Genomic DNA, 25,840 nt, shown 5'->3' with positions numbered 1-25,840 from the left:
AAACCTCCAAAGAGTGAAATTGTCAAGTGTGTGGCCAACCACAGTAAAAGGCTAGTGCTTGCAGGATTAGTATTGGGACCCTGAGATCATTACTTTGAGAGTCAATTTCAATTTCTGGCAGTGTTTTCAACTGCCTTCATTCTTCAGTGCTGCATGGGAGCAACATTTGTAGCAGTAGCCTGGACCACTGGTAAAATCAGCAGGAACAAACATACCAGCACCAGCAACAAAACCAACAGCAGCTGCTTTCTCCACCATCACATGCCAAGCCACATGATGAAGGAATGGACAGAGAACTGAAGCTCAAAGGAGGTGATACCCCAAGCAAATCGGAACATAGAATGAGGAGTAGACACTTTGGCCCTTCGAGCTTGCAGCACCATTCAAACAAATCATGGCTGATCATCTGCCTTGATGCCATTTCACTCACTATACCATATCCCTTAGTGACATTAATATCCAAAAATCAATCATTTTTTGTCTTGAGCATGCTCACCTATGGAGTAAAGAATTTCAAAGATTCAGCACCTTCTGAATGAAGACATTTCTCCTCATCTCAGTCTTAAATGATCTGATCCTTATTCAGAGACTGTGTCCCTTGGTTCTAGAGTCATCAGCCAGGGGAAACATCCTATCCACATCTAGCTTGTCATGCCTTATTCACAAATTCCATCCGCCATGTAAATGAAATGAAATGAAAATGAAAATTGCTTATTGTCACAAATAAGCTTCAAATAAAGTTACTGTGAAAAGCCCCTAGTCGCCACAATCCGGCGCCTGTTCGGGGAGGCTGTTACGGGAATTGAACCGTGCTGCTGGCCTGCCTTGGTCTGCTTTCAAAGCCAGCGATTTAGCCCTGTGCTAAACCAGTCCCATGTTACCCCATTTCTATGAATGTTAGAAACATTCATAGAAACATACATAGAAAATGGAAGCAGGAGGAGGCCGTTCGGCTCTTTGAGCCTGCTCTGCCATTCATTATGATCATGGCTGATCATCAAGTTCAATACCCTGATCCGAGGGGCACGGTAGCACAGTGGTTAGCACAGTTGCTTCACAGCTCCAGGGTCCCAGGTTCGATTCCCAGCTTGGGTCACTGTCTGTGCGGAGTTTGCACTTTCTCCCCGTGTGTGCGTGGGTTTCCTCCGGGTGCTCCGGTTTTCTCCCACAGTCCAAAATGTGCAGGTTAGGTGGATTGGACATGCTAAATTGCCCTTAGTGTCCAAAAAGGTTAGGTGGGTTTTGTGAGGGCCACGAAGAATCCAGCATGAGTTTTAAGGATACAAAGTAATAACATTTATTTACAATAACATATATATATATATATATAACAGCAGCAGCAACTTCCCTTGCTCCACACTCCTTCCTGCTGGTTCCTGGACTGGCCAGCTTTATTTATACTAGGAGTTTACTAATGGTTTCTCCGCCCCCCCTCATTGGGGAAGCTCATACTCCCACAGGATTGTGGGATTGTCATTAGTCCCCAGCCAATGGTAAGTAGGCAGGTTATAATATCCCTCCCCCCCAAAGTCCAAGGAATCCACCGAAGACCCTGGCGAAGGAGGGCGTCGGACTCGTTTGGCCGCAGGCCAGACACCATTAGCACGCGGCGCTGGATCAGGCGGCGTGTAACGAGACGGAGACCGGCGCTTCCGTGATGAACGGCGCAACGGTTGTACATCCACAGCCCGTGGACCCGAGGATTCCCCCTCTGATACATCCTGTGTCTCCATCTCGGAGTCAGAGTCTGCTGCCTCGTCATGTCAGCGTCTCTATCTCCATTCAGTTCCGTGACGACCTGCGCAGGCTTCGAGTGAGGCACCAGTGGAAGATTGTGAGGACTACCTTCCCTTGTCTCTGGTCTCTGCAGCTGTAGAAATGAGCTCCCGGGGCGGGGAATCTTTTGAGGGGATAGTCTTCTGGACCGAACGTGGTCTACATGTTTGCGCTGGAGACGACCCTGGTAAGATATAGGGCCCGTTTGGCGAAAGATTACACCAGGAACCCATTGGGCACCACCAGCAAAATTCTGAACTAACACTGGGTCACCCGGCGCAAACTGCCGAATCGGCCGATGCCGAGAAAATCCCCGTCCCTGCCGTTCTTGTGTGCGGCGTACTTTTGCGCCAATGTCCGGGAAAACCATACTAAGGCGGGTGCGAAGTCTCCAGCCCATTAGGAGTTCTGCGGGAGCTACCCCAGTCACCGCATGGGGGTTGGTCCGCTACGTAAACAAAAAGCGAGCCAGTCTCATGTCCATTGATCCGGAAGACTGCTTCTTTAGGCCTCTTTTGAATGTCTGCACTGCGCGCTCTGCCAACCCATTTGAAGCCGGGTGGTAAGGGGCAGTGCGGATATGGTGTATGCCGTTCATCTTTGTGAACCTCGCAAACTCCTCACTCGTGAATGGAGTGCCATTATCCGTGACCAGCACCTCGGGGAGGCCATGTGTACTAAACGACAAACGCATCTTTTCAGTTGTTGCGCAGGACGTTGTCCCCTGCATCTTATGCACCTCTAGCCATTTAGACTGGGCGTCAATTAATAGATGGACCATGGATCCTTGAAAAGGGCCTGCGAAATCTGCATGCAAGGCCGCCCTGGCCATTCCCAGTGATGTAGGGGCGCGGCCGGCGGAAGCTTCTGATGCTCCTGGTAAATGGAGCAGTTTTGGGCCACCTTCTCAATGTCGGTGTCGAATGCCTGGCCACCAGACATAACTTCGGGCCAACATTTTCATTTTGGTCACACCTGGATGCCCATTGTGCAAGTCTGTTAGTATCAGCTCCTGGCCTTTTTCCGGGACAATCACATGCGTCCCCGACAAGAGGATGCCGTGTTCCACGCTGAATTTTGACAGCTTGGAGGAAAATGCCCGCATCTCGCCTGGGAGCTGTCTATGCTGCCCACCATACAGGACTATGTGCTGAACCTTTGACAGGACTGGCTCCGTCTGGGTCCACTCACGGATCTGTGATGCCGTGACAGGCAAGGTGTCCATAAAACTTAGGGTTGCAACCACCTCACCGGTCGTGGGGGTCGATATAGGGCCGGTCGATAAAGGCAACCGGCTCAGTGCGTCGGCATTTGCTATCTGCTTACCTGGTTTGTGCTCCAGAGAATACTCGTATGCAGCGAGCAACAAAGCCCAGCGCTGGATCCGTGCGGAAGCAATGGGCGGTATTGGCTTATCCTTTCTGAAAAGTCCCAGCAGAGGCTTATGATCAGTCACGATAGTGAAATGGCGGCCATACACTTACTGGTGGAAGCGTTTCACCGCAAAAACCACTGCCAGGCCCTCCTTCTCGATCTGCGCGTACTTTTTCTCCGCTGCAGTCAATGTGCGGGAGGCGAAAGCTATCGGTCGCTCGGCCCCGTTCTCCATCTTGTGGGACAGGACGGCCCCAATACCATACGGGGATGCATCACATGTGACGAGCAAAGGCTTTCCAGGATCATAGTGGGTTAGTAACCCAGACGACGACAATTGTTGCTTTACCCGCCGGAAAGCGGTTTCTTGCGGCTGACCCCAAACCCAGGTGTGATTTTTCTTTAGCAGAAGGTGCAAAGGGGCCAGCGTAGTTGCCAGATTGGGGAGGAACTTCCCGTAATAGTTTACGAGACCGAGAAAAGAACGAAGATGCGAAGTGTCAGTCGGGGCGGGGGCAATGTTGAATTGCACGCACCTTCTCTGCGACGGGGTGCAAACCTTCGCGGTCCACCCGATAACCTAGGTAGACTACTTCCTTTGCCTGAAATACGCACTTTGTGCGACGTAAACGGACTCCAGGTTCCGAAAGGCGCCTAAGGACAGCCTCCAGATTTTCCAAATGTTCCTGCTCCGACGTCCCTGTAATCAAAACGTCATCTAGGTAGACAGCCACACGTGGTAAACCTCTCAAAATGCCCTCCATAACACTTGAAAAATTGCGCAGGCAGAGGATACTCCAAAGGGCAACTGTGTATATTCATACAGGGCCCGGTGTGTATTAATCATTACATATGGTCGGGAGGCAGGGTCCAGCTCCAACTGCAGGTAGGCGTGACTCATATCTAATTTTGTGAAGGAGAGTTCACCTGCAAGCTTCGCTTAGAGATCCTCTATCTTCTACCTTCTCGAGCAAGGCGTAAGGCACCGGGCGTGCCCGGAAATAGCGTGGCGTGGCTCCTGGTTCGACTTGGATACGGGCTACGGCCCCTTTTATTTTCCCCAAACCAGGCTGGAATACATCTGGGTATCGTCCTGGCACCTCAGTCAACCCTTCAGAAACTGTTTGGTGGATGTGCTGCCATTGCAACCGCAAATGGCGCAACCAGTCCCGACCCAACAGGCTGGGCCCATGGCCGCGCACCACGATAAGTGGGAAACGCCCCTCCTGGCGTCCATAAACAACAGGGGTCATTGTAGTTCCTGCAATGTCCAGTGGTTCCCCCGTGTAGGTGGCCAACCTGGCCTGTGAGTCGGTTAATGTAAGGGTCTATATACCCTGCTTGATGCGGTCGAATGTCCTCTGGGCGATCACGGAGACCGCTGCTCCAGTGCCCAACTCCATGTCAAGCGGGTGGCCATTGACCTGTACTGTCACCTTAATAGGGGCCACACGGGGAGCTGCCACACAATGCAGCTGCAGGCAGTCGTCCTCCGTCTCCACGTCCTCAGGAGTAGTCGCCGCAGGTTCATCCACATGGAAGGTACGGCCCCTGGGCTGGTCCCAGTTTCGGTCGGAACGACAGCGCCTCTGGCGCCGCCAGGACCGCCGTCCGCGACGGGGTCGGCGCCTACAAGTCTGACATGTACATGGCTCCTCATCCATTGGTTCTGGAGAAGGCTCCCTTCGGGGAGGAATATCCGACGGCCACTGGCGTCGGTCCGGACGTTGCCTCGCCCAAGGTACCGCAGGAGTGCGGGGGGACGTTTTCGGACGGAAGGGGTTGCGCCCCAAGGCATGCACTTCCATTCCCTGTAGCTCCTGCAGTCCTCGTTCTGCGCTCTCTCGGGACAATACTATTTGAATGGCCTGTTGAAAAGTCAATGTTGGCTCAGCAAACAACTTTCTCTGGGTGGCCGCATTGTTAATACCGCAAACCAAACTGTCGCGTAACATTTCTGACAAGGTCTCACCATAGTCACAGTACTCCGCAATCCTGCGTAGCCTGGATAGAAAATCGGCAAGGGATTCTCCAGGGGTCCTCTCAGCGGTATTAAACCGGGAACGCTGGACTATCGTGGACGGGATTGGGTTAAAATGTTGACCCACTATATTCACAAGTTCATCAAACGTTTTGGTGTCTGGAGCAGCTGGGTACGTAAGGCTCCTAATCACCCCAAACGTATGCGGGCCGCAGGCGGTGAGCAATATGACTACCTGGCGCTCGTTTTCGGTGATATTGTTTGCCCGGAAATAGTAACGCATCCGTTGTGTGTACTGGTTCCAGCTTTCCAACGCAGCATCAAAAACATCCAAACAGCCGTCCAGAGGCATGGTATAATAGAAAACAACTTCCAACCTGTATCCAACAAAAATCCAGGGAGGTGGCTTCAGCTGTGTAGACAGCTATTCACTTTAACCTTTGTCGCCAGTTTTGTGAGGGCCACGAAGAATCCAGCACGAGTTTTAAGGATACAAAGTAATAACATTTATTTACAATAACATATATATATAACAGCAGCAGCAACTTCCCTTGCTGCACACTGCTTCCTGCTGGTTCCTGAACTGGCCAGCTTTATTTATACTAGGAGTTTACTAATGGTTTCTCCGCCCCCCTCATTGGGGAAGCTCATACTCCCACAGGATTGTGGGATTGTCATTAGTCCCCAGCCAATGGTAAGTAGGCAGGTTATAACAGTGGGGTTGCTGGGTTAGGGATGGAGATGTGGGCTTAGGTGGGACGCTCTTGCCGAGGGCTGGCGCAGACTCGATGGGCTGAATGGCCTCCTTCTGCACTGTAGATTCTATGATCCTGCCTTCCCCCATATCCCTTGGTTCCTTTAGCCCCAAGAGCTATATCTAATTCCTTCTTCAAATTACACAATGTTTTCACGTCAACTACTTTTAGTGGTAGTGAATTCCACAGATTCACCACTCTCCAGTGAATTAATACACCTATTTGAGAAATGTACATCTCACATATAGGACAGGATTCTCTGGCTGTATCCACCCGGCGCCTGGAAATTCCCGCCCAAGGTCAATGGTACTTTACATGGTCTGCATTCCGCCCATGGTGATCTTGCAGTGGGCGGGGCTGAAGAATCCAGCACATACAGTTGGGCTTGAAGCATTTGCTAGATATGTGGATCTATGTGTACATTGTACATTATGGACATATGTACTTTTATCTGTTTTCACATATGTGAAATGTAATTTATTGTAATGTCTAATCAGACTTCCTCAGAAATTTTGGCTGGTTTCAAAATAACAAACTGACCGTTAATTTCTATTGAAATAATTAGCACTCAATAAACATTTAATGACTGCAAGCTGTAACAATCATGGTTCATTGGAAACTTGAAGCATTTCTGTTGTGGCATTTTGCATGGCAGGAGAACCTAGAAAAATGAAATAAATATTTATATCTTTTGAAAGGGTGGATGTTTGGGTTTTGAAATGTAACCAGTCTGATTGACACCTCAGGCTTTCTGTAGGCATATGACCATGCCACGAGTCTGCCTCTGGAGGCAAACATCTTAAAATCAGTTCAATAAAAGCCTCTCACAGAGACACACTAAAGAATGCTGATACTTGCAACAATAAAGTTGTCCTCATCATTCCTACATTAAATACTATAAAACAGTATAAGGAACATCTACTGGCTGAAACAGATTCATGTTTATTAATGACAAGATGTTTCGGAAATCACAATAGAACCTCCTGTCTTTATGGCAACATATTTAGCAAACAAATTACTGAATGGTGTTAATTTAGAATTAAAACAACAACTATCTTCTGGCTTTAAAATAATGTGGGTGAATAGCCTGAAATACATAGTAGGTAAAAAGTACAGGTTATTTTGGTGTCTTGCCATTTGTGTTAACACTCAAATTAGGATAATATTTTGGTGGAATACAAAGACTACATAACACAGTCCTCAACAGCAACCTGGGTGTTTTCTGCATTATACCACACAGCCTACAGGTAACCAAACCTTTGGATGGTCAGAGTGTTATAACTGAGATAATGTTGTAATTGATAAGGTTCAGGGGTGTACATGACAAGTGTTTCAAGTATTTGGGCGGGATTCTCCCCTACCCGGTGGGGCAGGGGGTCCGGCGCTGAGGAGTGGCGTGAACCACTCCGGCCTCGGGCCGCCCCAAAGGTGCGGAATCCTCCGCAACTTCAGGGGCTAGGCCTGCCCCGGAGTGGTTTGCGCTGCACCGGCTGGCGCGGAAGGGGCTGGGCGCCACGCCAACCGGCGCCGAAGGGCCTCCGCCGGCCGGCGCGAGTTGCCACATGCACGGGAGCGCCAGCGTGTGCTGGCATCATCCCAGCGCATGCGCAAAGGGGTTCGTCTCTGCACCGGCCATGGCGGACTGCTACAGCCGCCAGTGCAGAAGAATAGAGTTGCCCCACGGCACAGGCCCGCCCGTGGATTGGTGGGCCCCGATCACGGGCCAGGCCACCGTGGGGGCACGTCCCGGGGCCAGATCCCCCTGCGCCCCACCCCCCACCCGAGGACCCCGGAGGCCGCCCGCGCAGCCAGGTCCCGCCGGCAAATACCTGGTATAACATACGCTGGCGGGACTGGCCGAAAACAGTCGGCCACTCGGCCCATCACGGGCCAGAGAATCGCCGGGGGGGCTGCTGCCAGCGGCTGGCGCGGCGTGATTCCCGCCCCCACCAAATCTCTGCCGCCGGAGAACTCGGCAGCCGGTGGGGGCGGGATTCACGCCGCCCCCCCCCCCAGCGATTCTCCGACCCGGCGGGGGGGGCGGAGATTCTCGCCCCTTTCGAAATCTACCTTAATGATATTAGAAAATGGCTACAACCTACATTGAAACTAAAATGCTGCTGAAAATGGCAAAAATACTGAAGTTTCTGGGAATAGTAAAATGTTTAACTAACTAAATTTCTCATGGCGTTGTCCACAGTCAGGTTTGGTCAATACTTTTTATACAAATGTTGGTAGCAGTGTTGGGATCCACACTTCAGAGACTTACTCTACATATAAAACTAATGCCTGTAGCTATATTGTGAGAGTTAATACAGCAAATTTGAGACATTTTGACATCATCATTTATGATGGTAAACGTGTTAGAAAAGATTGAGCAAAAATTATAATGGGAAAACAAGATTTGTGGACAGGAAGTGGGTGTTACTTTAGAATAAAGTGTGTATAGTTGTACATAGGAAGTTGAGGATAAGTTGAAGAGTTCAGGTGAATCACAATTAGAGGGCTGAGACATTATTGGGTCAGTGCAGGTTGATGTACTTCATTCCCCATTTTATAGTCATATAGGCAGCACGGTAGCATTGTGGATAGCACAATTGCTTCACAGCTCCAGGGTCCCAGGTTCGATTCCGGCTTGGTTCACTGACTGTGCGGAGTCTGCACATCCTCCCCGTGTGTGTGTGGGTTTCCTCCGGGTGTCCGGTTTCCTCCCACAGTCCAAAGATGTGCAGGTTAGGTGGATTGGCCATGATAAATTGCTCTTAGTGTCCAAAATTGCCCTTAGTGTTGGGTGGGGTTACTGGGTTATGAGGATAGGGTGGAGGTGTTGACCTTGGGTAGGGTGCTCTTTCCAAGAGCCGGTGCAGACTCGATGGGCCGAATGGCCCCCTTCTGCACTGAAAATTCTATGATAATTTATATAAGTAGCCCTTTTTATTTTTCCATAATTAATGCCTATCTCCAAAGTTATAATGGATACTGACCATGTAAACTTATCTTGCTGAAGTTACTCCTGCAGGAAGAGTGCCAAAGTTAAGTTTTTATATCATTGGGAATTCAGTGGTTAGCACTGTGGCTTCACAGCTCCAGGGTTGCAGGTTCGATTCCCGGCTGGATCACTGTCTGTGCGGAGTCTGCACGTTCTCCCTGTGTCTGCGTGGGTTTCCTCCGGGTGCTCCGGTTTCCTTACACAAGTCCCGAAAGACGTGCTATTAGGTAATTTGGACATTCTGAATTCTCCCTCTGTGTACCCGAACAGGCGCCGGAATGTGGTGACTAGGGGCTTTTCACAGTAACTTCATTGCAGTGTTAATGTAAGCCTATTTGTGACAATAAAGATTATGTACGTCTTCTATCAGCATTCACAAGACAAGCAATATTTGATAATTTGTTTGCTTTTACAGTCCCGAGCCACTGGTGGAGCTGGAAAATCAACTGATGATATCGTTTTTGAGGTGTCAACTGATATCCTCAGTAGGGTGCCAGCAGACTTTGATATTGAGGCTGCTATGAGGAAGTACCCGACTACATACAACCAGAGCATGAACACAGTCCTGGTGCAAGAGATGGGTCGTTTTAATATTCTGCTCAGGACAATTAGGGAGTCGTGCAAAAACATACAAAAAGCTATTAAGGTTAGTCTTTGTCATCGTAAGCACTGCGTTATAAACCCTGAAAATTACATTGACCCTCTTTCTACACAATACAAATCCGTCTTGTCCAAGTCCAAACATCTGCTGACTAGTATTTTCCATTAAATGGCACTAATTGAAATGATTTCATGGATAGTTTTTTTTTATGATAGTGGCTTTTCATTCTGGTTCAGCTGAGCTAGATTTGTGTGACTGAGAGGATCGAGTGGAGAAGCTGACATGCCACACATTTTCAGAGGGACCCAGATCCGATTCATTCCACTTAGGAGCTATCTGTTTCTGATCCATGCATGTTTGCAATATTCAGAATTACTTGAATCATAGAATCCTTACAGTGCAGAAGGAGCCCACTATGCCCATCTAGTCTCCACCAACCTCTCGAAAGAGCACTCTATCCATGACCACTCCCCCGTCCAACCCACCCTACCCCGTAACCCCACAGCCTAATCTGCACATCCATAGACACTATGGGGAAATTTAGCATGGCGAATCTACCTAACCTACACATCTTTGGTCTGTGGGAGGAAAGCGGAGTATCCGGAGGAAACCTTTGCAGACACGGGGAGAACATACAAACATCCATACAGACAGTGACCCAAGCTGGAATTGCACCCAGGTGCCTGGCGCTGTGAGATAGCATTGCTAACCGCTGTGCCACCATATCGTCCACTGCTCTTTTCACTTCATAAGATCCTCTCTCCCAGTGGTTAGCACTGGCACTGCGGCACTGAGGATTTGGGTTTGAATCCCGGCCCTGGGTCACTGTCCGTGTGGAGTTTGTACATTCTCCCTGTGTCTGCGTGGGTTCACTCCCACAACCCAAAGGTGTGCGGGTTAGGTGGATTGGCCATGCTAAATTGCCCCTTAATTGGAAAAAAAAAAATTGGGTACTCTAAATTTAAAAAAAATAAGATCCTCTCTCCACCATGCATAGCCACATGTATGATTTCAACCTTTCTTATCAGCAGTACTAACCCATTTTACCTCACAGCTGTCCTGCCTTCAGTTCCATTTATTCTTTGTCTCATTAACTGCTTTAATAGAAAACCTCTTTTCAGGTTGCAGAGATTGCAAAGTTTTGTGGTATTCAAGCAGCGGTTGGTAGAGGTTGCCAACCTAGGGAGCTTGAGGGTCCCTCATTCACAGGCACTCTGTCCTCAGCATCAGGAGGAGAGTCACTAAAAGCCTCCCTCTTCTTCTCATTTCCCTGTGATCCCCATCTTGCCCACACTCACCTCTATTTGGGGATCCATGGCCAAACATCCCCCACAGGCCCAAGTATAATACTGACAGAGACCATCGCTCTCTGTGATGCTGCTGATGTTGTAGAGCTGCCAGAGATCAGCAGCTCACAGGGTCTGAATTTCAGCTCTCTTGGGAGCTTAATTGAGTGGGAGGTCTGAAGCTTGTCAGATAAGTGCCTGATTATTGGGTAATTGCATCAGGCCTACCAGGGAGGAGCGATGGGGAACTCCCACCAGTTCTCCAATTTGGCGGCAAGATCCACATCACACACATAAATTCCACCCCACGTGTCAATGAATCTTAAAATCCAATGCCTTTCATGATCTCTCTTCCCTTCACTTTCTTCTGACCCTATCCCACCTTTTAATCTTACTCTTCATCGTATTTTCACTATCTTGCCTGATCTTCCTTTACCAGACCCTGAATTGCCCCACCTCATCAAAGACCTCAGCTTCATTCCCTCATGTCCTTACATTGAAATGAATTTTGACCTTGACTTGATGTTGAACTTATCATCCTTTGTGAAAAATGGTACAACAGGCAACAATTTCATTCCATCAGTGCTCAACTGATCAGTAGTCGGTCCCACAGAATAAAGCAGAACTTTGCCATGTATGACATAATGCTTTCATTCTGCACCAGTCAACTACCCACCCAGCCACTATTCTACCTCTCATGGAACATTAGCTGTTAAGAAGCTCAAGATACTGCCTCCACATTGGCTTCTGACATTCTCCATAACTCCAGCATGTCCACAAGGCTGAAGTACAACCAGAACCTTGAGACCAACAGGATGATCTTTGAGCACACAGTTGATCTCCTGAAACAAGTGGTTTCATACTTTTTTGTTTCAAAGGGTACGATTTCAAAGGTTTTGATGCAGCAATATGTTTGCTTTCTTGAGTCACAGTGGTTAGAAGACAGAAGGTCAGGAACAAAAGATTTCAATATTTAACAGAAGCTTTTTTTGTAAATGGATCAAACCAAGCTTTACATTGAGTGTTCACTTTTGCTTTGGAGTCTTTTTATAGATTTTTAGTAAATCAACACCAGAAAATATATACCAAATTTACTGGAGAAATTGCAAATTCAAAAATATTTTTAACCATTTCTGACAGAATGCCACTAATGCTTTTGACAGTGATAGGTATAATTCAGCAAAACTATAGTGGGGGGGGGGGGGGGGGGGGGCAGTGGAGCACAGGGTTTAGCTTGATGCGGATGATCTGCTTCTGCACGTTTCGGACCCAGTAGTGGGAATGGAGGAAATTGTGAAGATTTTAGGGGAATTCAGCTGGTTTTCAGGGTACAAGCTAAACATGGATAAGAGTGAGATGTTTATGGTTCAGGTGAGGGGACAGTAGGGGTGACTGGGGGAGCTGCTGTTTAGGTCAGTAGGGGGTAGTTTTAGGTACCTAGGCATCCAAGTGGTGCGGGAATGGGACCGGCTGCATAAATTGAATTTGGCCCGGCTGGTGGTCCAAATGAAGGATGATTTCTGGAGAAGGGGCGCGCTCCCGTTGTCGCTGGCCAGGAGGGTACAAACTGTGAAAATGACGGTCCTCCCGAGGTTCCTATCTGTATTTCAATGTCTCCCCATTTTTATTCCGTGGTCCTTTTTTAAGCGGGTCAGCAGGGTGATCACGGGCTTTGTCTGGGCAGGCAAGACCACGCGGGTAAGGAAGGTAATGCTCGAGCGGAGCCGGGGAGAGGGCAGGCTGGCGCTGCCAAATTCTAGCAATTATTACTGGCCGGCTAACATAGCCATGATCAGGAAGTGGGTGGTGGGGGAGGGGTCGGCGCGGGTGAGTATGGAGGCGGCTTCTTGGAAGGGCACCAATCTGGGGGAGTTGGTAACTGCACCTCTGCCGCTCCCGCCGGCGCGGTACTCCACCAGTCCCGTGGTGGTGGCGGCCCTGAGAGTTTGGGGCCAGTGGAGGCGGCATGTGAGAGCAGTGGGAGCATCGGTCTGGGCCCCAATTTGTGATAACCACCGGTTTGCCCCGGGGAGTATGGATGGGGGGTTCCGGGTATGGCGGAGAGAGTGGGGATTGAGAGGATGGGGGATGTGTTCATAGAGGGGAGCTTTCCGAGTATGATGGCACTGGAGGAAAAGTGTGGGCTGGTAAGGGGAAGCGAATTCATATATTTGCATGTGCGGGACTTCCTTCATAAACAGGTGGCAACCTTTCCACTCCTGCCGGTGAGGGGGATTCAGGACAGGGTAATTTCCAGAGGGTGGGTAGGGGAGGGGAGCGTTTCGGACATTTATAAGGAGCTTATGGGGTCGGAGGAGACGCAGACCGAGGGGCTGAAGCGTAAGTGGGAGGAGGAGCTGGGAGGTGAGATAGAGGATGGTTTATGGGCAGACGCGTTGAGTAGAGTCAACACGTCTGCAACATGTGCCAGGCTCAGCCTGATACAATTTAAGGTTGTGCACCGGGCTCACATGAGCAGATTCTTTGGGGTGGAGGACAGGTGCACAAAATGCGCGGGAGGACCAGTGAACCATGTCCATGTTTTGGACATGTCCAAAGCTTAGGGGATTTTGGCAGGGGTTTGCGGACGTCATGTCCAAGGTTTTAAAAACAAGGGTGGCGCTGGGTCTAGAGGTGGCGATTTCTAGGGTGTCGGAAGATCCGGGAATCCAGGAGGAGGAAGAGGCAGATGTTTTGGCCTTTGCTTCCCTGGTAGCCCGGAGACAGATACTATTGGCATGGAGAGACCCAAAGCCCCCGAAGTCGGAGACCTGGCTATCGGACATGGCTAGCTTTCTTTGTATGGAGAAAATTAAGTTCGCTTTGAGAGGTTCACTGTTAGGGTTCACCTTGTCCATCTTGTGGAAAATTAATTGTCAGCAGACGGGGGGCGGGGGGGGGGGGGGGGGGGGGTAGTTTAGGTTAGAGTAGGGGGTCAATAAGGGTGGGACCTGTACGAAAGGTAAACGTTTTTTGCACTATGTTTATGGTTTCATGTATCTTGTCTATTTTGTTGTTGTTTCTATACCAAAAATACTTCAATAAAATGTTTATTAAAAAAAATAATAATTCAGCAAAACTGCCGGTCTGATTAACCACCTGGAGAATCAGATCACCTACAGTTTGATTTTTGGAAACATGCGCATGCTTGTCGTTTGCAAATCCTATTATTAGGTCAAATGTATATTCATGGAACTCTGCTTGTATGTATCTTTGTATAAGGGCAGCACGGTAGCATTGTGGATAGAACAATTGCTTCACAGCTCCAGGGACCCAGGTTCGATTCCTGCTTGGGTCACTGTCTGTGCGGAGTCTGCACATCCTCTCCGTGTGTGCGTGGGTTTCCTCCGGGTGCTCCGGTTTCCTCCCACAGTCCAAAGATGTGCAGGTTAGGTGGATTGGCCATGATAAATTGCCCTTAGTGTCCAAAATTGCCCTTAGTGTTGCGTGGGGTTACTGGGTTATGGGGATAGGGTGGAGGTGTTGACCTTGGGTAGGGTGCTCTTTCTAAGAGCCGGTGCAGACTCAATGGGCTGAATGGCCTCCTTCTGCACTGTAAATTCTCTTATCAATGCTGCCACCTCACACCCACCTCTAGCTGGCTTCACATGCCATCAGCTATTCAAGTGTGGTCTGCACATCACCTCTTCCTTGCAGGATAAGGTGACCTACCTTAGATGGAGGCAGAGCAGAGCCAGCGGGAAACAAGGACACCCACATTGCCTGAGCCACATGTCCAAATGCAGCAAGACCTGGAAAACATTCAGACTTGAGTTTATAGGTGACAAGTAACATTCGTACGACACGGAAGCACCACCATCTGGAGGTTCTCATCCAAACCACTCACCATCCTGACTTGGAAACATACTGCCATTCATTCACTGTCGTTGGGTGAAAATCCTGCAACTTCCTCCTTAACAGCACTGTGGGTGTGCCTACATCAAATGGACTGCAGCAGTTCAAGAAGGCAGCTCACCATCACATTCAGGGCAATTAGGGATGGGCAATAAGTGCTGGCCTATCCAGCAATGTCCACGTTCCATGAATGAAAAAAAAATAACCTAAGTGCCAGGCAATGACCATCTCCAACAAGAAATAATGCAACTAACTCCCCTTGACATTTAATGGCATTGACATCGCTGAATTCCCAATATCAACATCCTGGGGGCTATTACTGACCAGAAACTGAACTGGACCAACCAAAGAAATGCTGTGGCTACAAGATCAGGTCAGAGGCTTGGAATTCTCCAGGGAGTAACTCACCTTCTGATGCTCAAAGCCTTTCCACCATCTACAAGACACAAACCTGAGTAAGTGCAGCTTCAGCAACATTCCAGGTCCAAACAACCTGTTTAATTTGCACCCCATTCACCACCTTACATTCACTCCCTCCGCCACTGACACATAGTGGCTGCAGTGCATCTTATCGATAAATATGTCAGCAAGATTCCTTCAGCAACATCAAACCTGCGACCTCCACCACCTAGAAGGACAGGGGCAACAGCTGCATCTGAAAACCACTACATTCAAGTTCCCTTCTGTGGTAGCCTGGCAGCGATGAGGCACATGTGAACAAACAGAGGTTATTGATAACAAGGAACAATGGTACAGAGGACACTGGCCACACTGCCCTCCATATACGCAAACACAGGGAGAATGTGCAAACTCCACACGGACCCAGAGCCGGGATCGAAACTGGGACCTCGGTGCCGTGAGGCAGCAGTGCTAACCACTGCACCACCGTGCTCAGAGCACTCTATTTGACAATGACTTGGTTGCCAGTTATATGATACTGATGTAATTTTCTTTTGGATATTATCTTCATTTAGTGATGTCTGGAATCAATCAAAATTGAATTTGGCAGATTTTTGTTTGCAAGATTATTATGGATAACTGAACCAAAGTGGATTGATAGAGTTAAGATTCAGATCAGCCATGATCTAATTGAATCAGCATGGGCAGCACGATAGCACAAGTGGATGGGCAGCACGATAGCACAAGTGGATAGCACTGTGGCTTCACAGCGCCAAGGTCCCAGGTTTGATTCCCTGCTGGGTCACTGTCTGTGCGGAGTCTGCACATTCTCCCCATGTCTGCGTGGGTTTCCTCTGGGTGCTCCAGTTTCCTCCCACAGTCCAAAGATGTGCAGGTTAGGTGGATTGGCCATGTTAAATTGCCCTTAGTGTCCAAAAAGGTTAGGAGGGCTTATTGGGTTACGGGTATGTGGTAGTCACCACTAGTTGTATTACATGTATTACGGCACTGCCCGTATAGTAGAGGTACATGGGTAAATCCCTGCCTGCTGGCTCCGCCCAGTAGGCGGCGTATAAATGTGTGTGCTCGCCGGTGCTGCAGCCATTCTGGTTCCAGCTACAGGAGGCACAACATCTTTGCTCAATAAAGCCTCGATTATTCCACTACTCTCGTCTTTGTGGTAATTGACAGTGCATCAATTTATTGAGCAAAGATTTTTTTTAAATGATGGATCTCCGCATCAAGCCTGATCGCCTGCAGCTGAGCCCTCAAGCAGCGAATGCTACGTTCGGCTTTGACGACTGGCTAGCCTGCTTCGAAAACTACCTCCGAAAATCCGCTGAGGAACCCTCGGACTCGCAGAAGTTCCAAGTCCTCTATTCACAGGTGAGTCCTGACATTTCTTCTCTCATCCGGGATGCGCCCACTTACTCCGAAGCGATGGAGCTCCTGAAGGGACATTACTTTTGACCAGTCAATCAAGTATACGCCAGGCACCTCCTGGCCACAAGACAGCAACTCCCCGGGGAGACTCTGGACGATTTCTGGCATGCCCTGCACATCCTAGGTAGGAACTGTGACTGTCAGGCAGTTTCGGCAGTCCAGCACACCAAACGTTTAATTCGAGACGCTTACGTTACGGGCATGAAGTCTGCGTACCTCCGCCAGCGGCTACTGGAAGGGGGCACGCTTGATCTTGCGGGAACTAGGCAGCTCGCTAATTCGTAAGAAGTGGCCTCCTGTAACGTCCAGTCCCACGCCCCCGACCGCGCGGCACCCTCATGGGCATCGTGGGCCCCACCAGCGGCCGACTCCAGCCCACTGCAAGCCTGCGCCGCGCGGCAGCCAGCCAACTCTGGTGGGCACAAGTGCTATTTCTGTGGGCAAAACAAACACCCCAGGCAGCGCTGCCCGGCACGGAGTGCGACCTGCAACGGGTGTGGGAAGAAGGGACACTTTGTTTCTGTTTGCCAGGCCCGGTTGGTCGCCGCTGTTTCCAGGCCTGGCGTTGCTACACCCCCCCACATGCGACCCATGGGCGCTGCCATTTTTCCCTTCGCAAGCCACGTGCGGCCTGTGGGTGCCGCCATCTTCTTCACCGCAAGCCACGTGCGGCCCGTGGGTGCCGCCATCTTTGATGTCACCCGCCATGTGCGCCCTGTGGGCGCCGCCACCTTCGGCGCCATTTTGGACGGCGTCTCAGGACCCCTGAACACCTGGCCTTTCATTGCCTGCCGCTACCTCCACCACCGCAGACCAGCCCGGGACCTCCCAGCATCTGCCACAGCTCGCCTCTATCACCCTGGATCAGTCCCGGCCCCGCAACATTGCGACCGCGACGACAACGGTGAAGATCGATGGGCACGAGACGACCTGCCTTTTTGACCCTGGGAGCACAGAGAGCTTCATCCACCCCACTACGGTAAGGCGCTGCTCCCTCTCGGTACACCCCGTCTCCCAGAAAATTTCCCTGGCCTCCGGATCCCATTTCGTGGAAATCTGGGGGTACTGCATCGCGACCCTCACCATCCAGGGCGTAGAGTTCAGCAACTTCCAGCTCTACATCCTCCCCCACCTCTGCGCTGCCCTATTACTCGGCCTGGACTTTCAGTGCCATCTCCAAAGCCTAATCTTAAAATTCGGCGGACCCCTACCCCCCTCACCGTATGCGGCCTCACGACCCTTAAGGTCGATCCGCCTTCCCTGTTTGCGAACCTCACCCGGACTGCAAACCCATCGCCACTAGGAGCAGACGGTACAGTGCCCAGGACAGGACCTTCATCAGGTCCGAGGTCCAACGGCTTCTGCGGGAAGAGGTCATTGAGGCCAGCAACAGTCCCTGGAGAGCTCAAGTGGTAGTAGTAAAGACTGGGGAGAAGCATAGGATGGTCATTGACTACAGTCAGACCATCAATCGGTACACGCAGCTCGACGCATACCCGCTCCCACGCATATCGGACATGGTCAATCAGATTGCGCAGTATTGAGTCTTTTCCACAATGGACCTGAAGTCCGCCTACCACCAGCTCCCCATCCGCCCGGAGGACCGCCAATACATTGCGTTCGAAGCAGATGGCCGCCTCTATCACTTCCTTAGGGTTCCTTTCGGCGTCACTAATGGGGTCTCAGTCTTCCAGCGAGAGATGGACCGAATGGTTGACCGGTATGGACTGCGGGCCACCTTCCCGTACCTAGATAACGTCACTGTCTGCGGCCACGGTCAGCAGGACCACGACGCAAACCTCCAAAAATTCCTCCATACCGCCAAACTCCTTAAACTCACATACAATAAGGAGAAATGCGTGTTCCGCACCAACTGCTTAGCCATCCTTGGCTATGTGTTGGAAAATGGAGTCCTAGGGCCCGACCCCGACCACACGCACCCCCTCATGGAACTCCCACTTCCCCACTGCCCAAGGCCCTGAAACGATGCTTGGTGTTTTTCTCATATTACACCCACTGGGTCCCTAATTATGCAGACAAGACCCACCCACTCATTCAGTCCACAGTTTTTCCCCTGACAGCTGAGGCCTGCCAGGCCTTCAACCGTATCAAGGCAGACATCGCCAAGGCCACGATGCACGCGGTCGACGGGTCCCTCCCCTTCCAGGTGGAGAGCGATGCAACGGACGTAGCTCTGGCCGCCACCCTCAACCAGGCGGGCAGGCCTGTGGCCTTTTTTTCCCGCACCCTCCATGCCTCAAATTCGTCACTCCACTGTCGAATAGGAAGCCCAAGCCATTGTGGAAGCTGTGCGACATTGGAGGCATTACCCGGCCGGCAGGAGATTCACTCTCCTCACTGATCAACGGTCGGTTGCCTTTATGTTTAATAATACACAGCGGGGCAAGATCAAAAATGACAAGATCTTGAGGTGGAGGATCGAGCTCTCCACCTATAACTATGAGATCTTGTATCGCCCGGGGAAGCTCAATGAGCCCCCAGATGCCCTATCCCGCGGTATATGTCCCAGCGCACAAGTGGACTGACTCCGGGCTCTCCACTATGACCTCTGCCACCCGGGGGTCACCCAGTTCTTCCATTTCATCAAGGCCCGCAACCTGCCCTACTCCATTGAGGAGGTCAGGACCGTCACCAGAGACTACCAGGTCTGCGCGGAGTACAAGCCGTACTTCTACCGGCCAGATCGAGCGCACCTGGTGAAGGCCTCCCGCCCCTTTGAGCGCCTCAGCATGGACTTCAAAGGGCCCCTCCCCTCCACCGACCGCAACACGTACTTTCTGAACATGATTGATGAGTACTGCCGGTTCCCTTTCGCCATCCCATGCCCCGATATGATTTCAGCCCTCCACAGCATCTTCACTCTGTTAGGTTTCCCCACCTACATCCACAGCGATTGGGGATCCTCTTTTATGAGCGATGAGCTGCGTGAGTTCCTGCTCAGCAAGGGCATTGCCTCGAGCAGGACGACCAGCTACAACCCCCGGGGAAATGGGAAGGTGGAGAGGGAGAACGGGACGGTCCGGAAGGCCGTCCTGCTGACCCTGCGGTCTAAAAATCTCCCGGTCTCCCGCTGGCAGGAGATTCTCCCCAACGTTCTCCACTCCACCTGATCGCTCCTCTGCACCGCGATCAACGAGACACCTCACGAACGTGTGTTTGCCTTCCCCAGGAAATCCACCTCCGGGGTCTCGCTCCAAACATGACTGACAGTTCCTGGACCCATCTTCCTTCGGAAGCATGTGCGGACCCATAGGTCGGACCCCTTGGTCGAAAAAGTCCACCTCCTACATGCGAACCCGCAGTACACCTACGTGGCACACCCCGACAGGCGCTGAGCTACAACATCTTTGCTCAATAAAGCCTCCATTATTCCACTACTCTCGTCTTTGTGGTAATTGATAGTGCATCAGGGGATAGGGTGGAAGTGAGGGCTTAAGTGGGTCGGTGCAGACTCGATGGGCCGAATGACCTCCTTCTGCACTGTATGTTCTATGAATGGTGGAACATGTTTGAGGGTTTGAATGGCCTACGTTTCTGCTTTACTATTTACAATGAATGGAAACTTTACTCAACTATCTACAAAATAAATAGGAACAGGGCAGACCACATAGCTCCTTGAGCTTCGCTGCCAGTAAATAAGATAATGGCTGAGCTACTGCCTCAACTCCGCTTTCCCACCTGCTCCCCATGTCCCCTGATTCCCTGAGAGACACAAAATCTATCTATCTGAATATACTTAACAATGGAGCTTTTGAAACCCTGTGAGGTAGAGAATTCCAATGATGATTCACAGCCCTCTGAGTGAAGAAATGTTCCCTCATTTCTGTCCTAAATGATCCACTCTATCTTGAGGCTGTGCCTCAGTGTTCGAGATTCCCCAACGAAGGGAAACAACTTTTCAATGTGTCAAGCTGCTTCAAAATCTTGTCCGTTTCAATGAGATCAGCTCTCATTCTTCTAAACCCCAGAGAGTAAGTGCTGTCTTCACTCCTGTTAAAAGTTGATGAAAAATCTCATTAATTTGACATTTTATATATGGCAATTTTTTTAGGGATTGGTGGTGATGTCTGCTGAACTGGAAGAGGTGGTGAAGAGTATGCTGACAGGAAAAATTCCAGGAATGTGGATGAGTAAATCATACCCTAGTCTCAAACCACTTGGCAGCTACATGCATGACTTCTTAGACAGACTGAAATTCTTACAGGTGAGTACATTTGCTCTTTAATGATTTGTATTTTAGCAATCTTCCATTCATCACCCAATCTCTTGTGATACTAATCATTTGAAAATTAACATCACAATAAAAAATTATTAGCTTTTTTGGCTTAATTTTAGATAATAATGTAAGGACATAATCAGTTCATTTCTGCATCTGTTATGCATAGTAATCTTCTCAGTAACGCATATAATATACAATTGAGGCAGCTCTCACAAGACAACCATGTGAATCAACTTGGCACATTTCAGTTTAATTTACATTAGACAGATGGTGCATCATGAATATGAACACACATCCTGTTGATGTCAGTAAGATGAAAGACATATTGGCGTAATGAAAATCCTCAAAATATAGCTCATCTAAAAGGATTGAAAATATGCAAATAAAGACAATGGCTGGAAAATGCACATCAAGCACGGAAGTCCAATCCTTTTTCAAGGTATTGGTGAAAATATATATCTTTACTCCTTAATTCATCAAAATTCAGCTTTGACTTCATTCCAAGCATTGTTCCAAATACTAATGAATGTTTCAAATATTTTGTACCTATCCTTTACTGCCAAACTGGTTTACTATCAATATGCAAAACAGCAACCTGCCCTGTCTGTTGCCACAACTCTTGAAGATTCTAAGGACACTGCTTTCATTTTTAGAGAGGTTCCTAGAACTAATTTGAATAAGCCTGGAGGAACCTACAGGTAATTTGGAATAATCTATAGAGCTAACACTGATGTACAGAGTTATGAAAGGCTCAGACAAGCTAAGACCTGAACATCCTAGGCCCAGCTTTGTTCAACTGCTTCACCGGTGACCTTCCCTCCATCATAACGTCACAAATTTGCTGATGATTGTACCATGTTCAGCTGCATTCATAATTCGTCAGATATTGAAGCAGTTCATGTCAGTTCCAAGTCCTGGAAAATATCTAGGCTTGGGGTGAGAAGTGACAAGTAACATTTAGGCCACATAGTTGATAGATAATGATGATTTTCAATAAGAGAGTGCCTAATTGTCTCTCTTTGACATTCAATGCCATTACTATCACTGACATCGATCAGCAACTTTCTGGGGGTAGAGAATGTCAGTTTTGACCATTGGCTGAAACTAAATCGGATTAAACAATAAATTCTGTGTCTACTGGAGCAAGTCAGAGGCTAGGTATCCTGTACTCACCTCCTGACTTCACCAAAAGTCTCTCCACCATCTACAAGACACATATCATAGGTTAGATGATGTACTCTCTATTTGCTTGGTTAAGTATAGCTGCAGCAATATGCAAGAATATCCTCAACATCCAACTCCTCCATCACCAGTGTAAGAATCTCCAGTGTGTATTGCCTACTGGATGTATTGCAGCAAATTCGCTGAGACTATTATGGTAGCATCTGCCAAACCTATGACATCCACCATTTGGAATTACAAGAGCACAGCGGGTAAAAGATCATCATCACCTCCAAGTTGACTTTAAAGTCACCATTCTGACATGGATAGATACCGATATTGCCATTCCTTCATTGTTACTGTATCAAAATCATGGAACTCCATACATTATGGGCAGCATGATAGCACAGTGGGTTAGCACTGTTGTTTCACAGCTCCAGAGTCCCAATTTCAATTCCTGGCTAGGGTCGCTGTCTGTGCTGAGTCTGCACGTTCTCCCTGTGTCTGGGTTTCCTCCGGGTGCTCCGGATTCCTCCCACATCCAAAGATGTGCAGGTTAGGTGGATTGGCCATGCTAAATTGCCCTTAGTGTCCAAAAAGGTTAGCTGGAGTTACTGGGTTACGGGGATAGGGTGGAGCTGTTGGCTTAAGTAGGGTGCTCCGGTGCAGACTCGATGGGCCAAATGGACTCCTTCTGCACTGTAAATTCTATGATTCTACGATAAAGCATTTTGGGAATACCTTCATCACAGGGATCAAGATACCATCTTAAGGACAACTAAAGATGGGTCCACATTCTGAAATTGATCAAAAATAACTGGAACACTCCGGAAGACTTAGCCATGACACTCTGTACAGTCTCCGTAGGAACCATAGCTACGTGTGAATGTATTTCCATACCTATGGTATCTGTAATTTATATATTTTGGTATTGAAGATCTTCATTATGTGTGCAGTACTGAACAGCAATTGATACATTTAATGCTAAAGTTAGTGAAATATGAAAGACATTCACCCTGATTTTTGGGTACGAGGACCATGATTTGTAACTTCCCTAAACTTATTCAGATCAAAATAAAAAAACAAAATTGCTGGAAATACTCAGCAGGTCTGACAGCATCTATGAGAGAGATACAGAGTTAACATTTCAGATTGTGACCTTTCATCAGAACCTCAATTGCCATTCGTATTGTGGTTGGAATGTCTCCCCAAAAACTGGCACAGTTGAATTTCTAGTCCTAGAAGTTTAATTTATGAATTGTGGGAGGACACAATGATACAATCTCACAGCCTGATGATGTTTAAGATGAGAAATTTGTTTGATGCCAGGAATGTAATTTATTAGAGAATTTGACTGCTTTTGATTTAAAAAAGAGAAATTCCCCAACCGGCCTCCCCGAACAGGCACCGGAATATGGCGACTCGGGGCTTTTCACAGTAACTTCATTGAAGCCTACCTGTGGCAAAAAGTGATTATTATTATTATCATTATTATTATTACTGTTTTGGTTCTGCTTTTTAATTTAGCTCCTGGATGCTCATATTCCTTCAGCAGAACCTCTATTCTTGTTCTACCTATGTCGTTGGTACCTTCCACTCCATGTGCCTCTGCAGCCCAGATGATATAGCCTGAACCCGGGCACCAGGCAGGCATCACAACCTTCAGAATTCTCGATCCTGGTCACAGAGAACAGTGTTCATGCTCCTAACTATACTATATCCAATTCCGACTACATTTCTTTTCTCACTCCAACTTGAATGACTTCCTGTACCATGGTGCTGTGGTCAGTTTACTCATCGTCCCTGCAGTCCCCGTTCCTATCCACATGGGGAGTAAGCACCCATATATATCCGAGATCTTCTCCTCCCCCAGCTCATCACTTGATAACATTCTATCGAACAGTGTGTGGATTGGCAGCTGAGGGAATGAAGAAATTCTTTTCGTGCAAAGTCTCTCACCTGCATGTACTGGAATTTACGCCCCTTGGGAACTGATACTGGTCCTTCAATTCCTCCAGCCCCGTGAACCTCCCCTCGACAAACAAATCCCAAATCCTCTCAACCCCTCCCCACTCCAACTCCTATAAGTTGTTTCTATCCCCACCGTCACAAACCTATGAATTCCACAAACCTATGAATTCCACAACTGTACCAATATGCCACCAACCCAAAGTGCTATACCTGTAGTGATATCATGGTTGTGTTGTAATTCACAGACTGACCACTAGGAGTCTCATTAGTTATGAATGAATGTTAGAGTCAGATGACCCCTCAGACTGACTGAAGAAAGCTGGAGAGAGGTTGCTTGTGCTTGATCTTACTGTCATTCATCTGTTGTTTTGTATATAGTTTACCCACAGTTGATGTTAATAAATTGTTTCTAGCTTTAAGTGGCGGCACGGTAGCACAAGGGGTGGGCACAGTGATTTCACTTGTGCACCGTGGCCCAGTCATGAGCCACCTTAATACCAAGATACCTGAATCTCGTCTTGGCCAGCTTAAGCGGCAAGGCTCCCAGGTCAGCACACCTCCCCAGAGAATTCACCGGAAATACCTCGCTCTTCAACATGTTGAGTTTATACCCTAAAGGAACCAAACTTCCTTAACAGTCCCATTATTTTCGACATACATACAAGTGGATCCGAGACATATAGCAACAGATCGCCACGTAGAATGAAACCTGGAGCTCCCTATCTCCCCTTGCTATGCCTTTCTCCCCCAACTCCAGCAGGAGAAAGAATCCAGGACTCGGAACCATCCCACCATTAACCATACCAAAAAGACCAACATGTACAGCAATAACACTTCCCAACATTCACATTACAAAATCATCAAAAAATACGCATTCCCTCCACTATTCCTCCCTCAAACCCTGCTTCCTGACAAAGTCACTCGCCTCCTCTGGCGTGTTCAGATTATGTTCTTTGCCCTTGTATGTCAACTACAGTTTAGCCAATTACAACATTCCACTTGAACCTTGCTCCATAATAGCACTACCTTAGCCTTATTAAATCCCCTTCGCTGTTTGGTCAGGTCGAACCCTATGTCCTGATAGATCGGTATCTGATGACCCTCCCAGCTATAGTCCCGCGTGGACTTCACCCACCTCAAAATTCACTTCTTCTCCTGAAACTTGTGCATCTGGATGATCACTCCAGCTCTTGGCCTCTGACGCAGCAACCAGTGGGCCCGATCCACCACCAGGGACTTCTTGAAGACTCCCCCACCCTGACCAGCTTCCCGAACATCTTCGCTGTGTAGTCGGTGGCACTCGTACCCTCAACCTCCTTCGACAGTCCGACTATTCGTAAATGTTTCCGCCTGTATCGATTCTCCTGGCCACCCACTCTTGCCTTCAACAACTTATGGGCCTCTCCCGGTATTGCCACCTCGGCCGCCAAAGACATGATCTGGTCACTGTGATCAGACACTGCCCTTTCCACATCTCGGATCATCGTACCCTGCTACTCCATAAGCTGCTCCACCCTTTCCAAAGTCCCACGAAGAGAGATACTGCTCCCTCAATCACCTTGGACAGGTCCTCCTGCATCTCCTGCTGCTGCTTCTTAAGTTCCCCTTTGGTGAACGCCATCAACTGATCCATAGGCAGTGGGGCAGGCGGTGACGACATGGCAAGCTCCACCATACTTTCTGTTGCTACGCCGTAAGGGTCATCCATCCCTTGGGCCGAGGCTTTATTCGATTTAAGTTGGGTGTGTAACCTGCTGACATTCCACATTGGAGGAGAACCCAACACACTCCAGTTACTTTGCACTTTTTCCCACTAAAACCCCCATTGACCAGGTAGAAATGTCAAAACCTGAGCTTCCCAGTTCATGGCTGCCACCAGAAGTCTCCAATGACATTACTGTTGAAGAGGTTCTAGGGCCTTATGTTGTAAAGCACGCACTTCTGGACCATCTTGAAGTGTAATGCTGTCCTATAGTGACCTTACATTCTGGTCAACTATTTGATTTGAT

At 48.8% G+C, this 25,840-nt stretch overlaps 1 protein-coding gene across 1 annotated transcript in view; it reads left to right on the top strand.

The window, feature by feature from the left end:
- Positions 1-25,840, top strand: part of dnah7 (dynein, axonemal, heavy chain 7) — a 570,689-nt gene that overhangs the window by 515,202 nt on the left and 29,647 nt on the right. Inside the window, exons 60-61 of the mRNA XM_072478629.1 lie at positions 9,291-9,521; positions 20,532-20,684. Coding sequence (XP_072334730.1) covers positions 9,291-9,521; positions 20,532-20,684 — 384 coding nt within the window. The remainder of the gene's footprint in view (positions 1-9,290; positions 9,522-20,531; positions 20,685-25,840) is intronic.

Source organism: Scyliorhinus torazame, chromosome 2 (assembly GCF_047496885.1).
Source record: "Scyliorhinus torazame isolate Kashiwa2021f chromosome 2, sScyTor2.1, whole genome shotgun sequence".
NCBI classification, from domain to species: Eukaryota; Metazoa; Chordata; class Chondrichthyes; order Carcharhiniformes; family Scyliorhinidae; genus Scyliorhinus; species Scyliorhinus torazame.
This window is presented reverse-complemented; position numbering and strand designations above follow the sequence as displayed.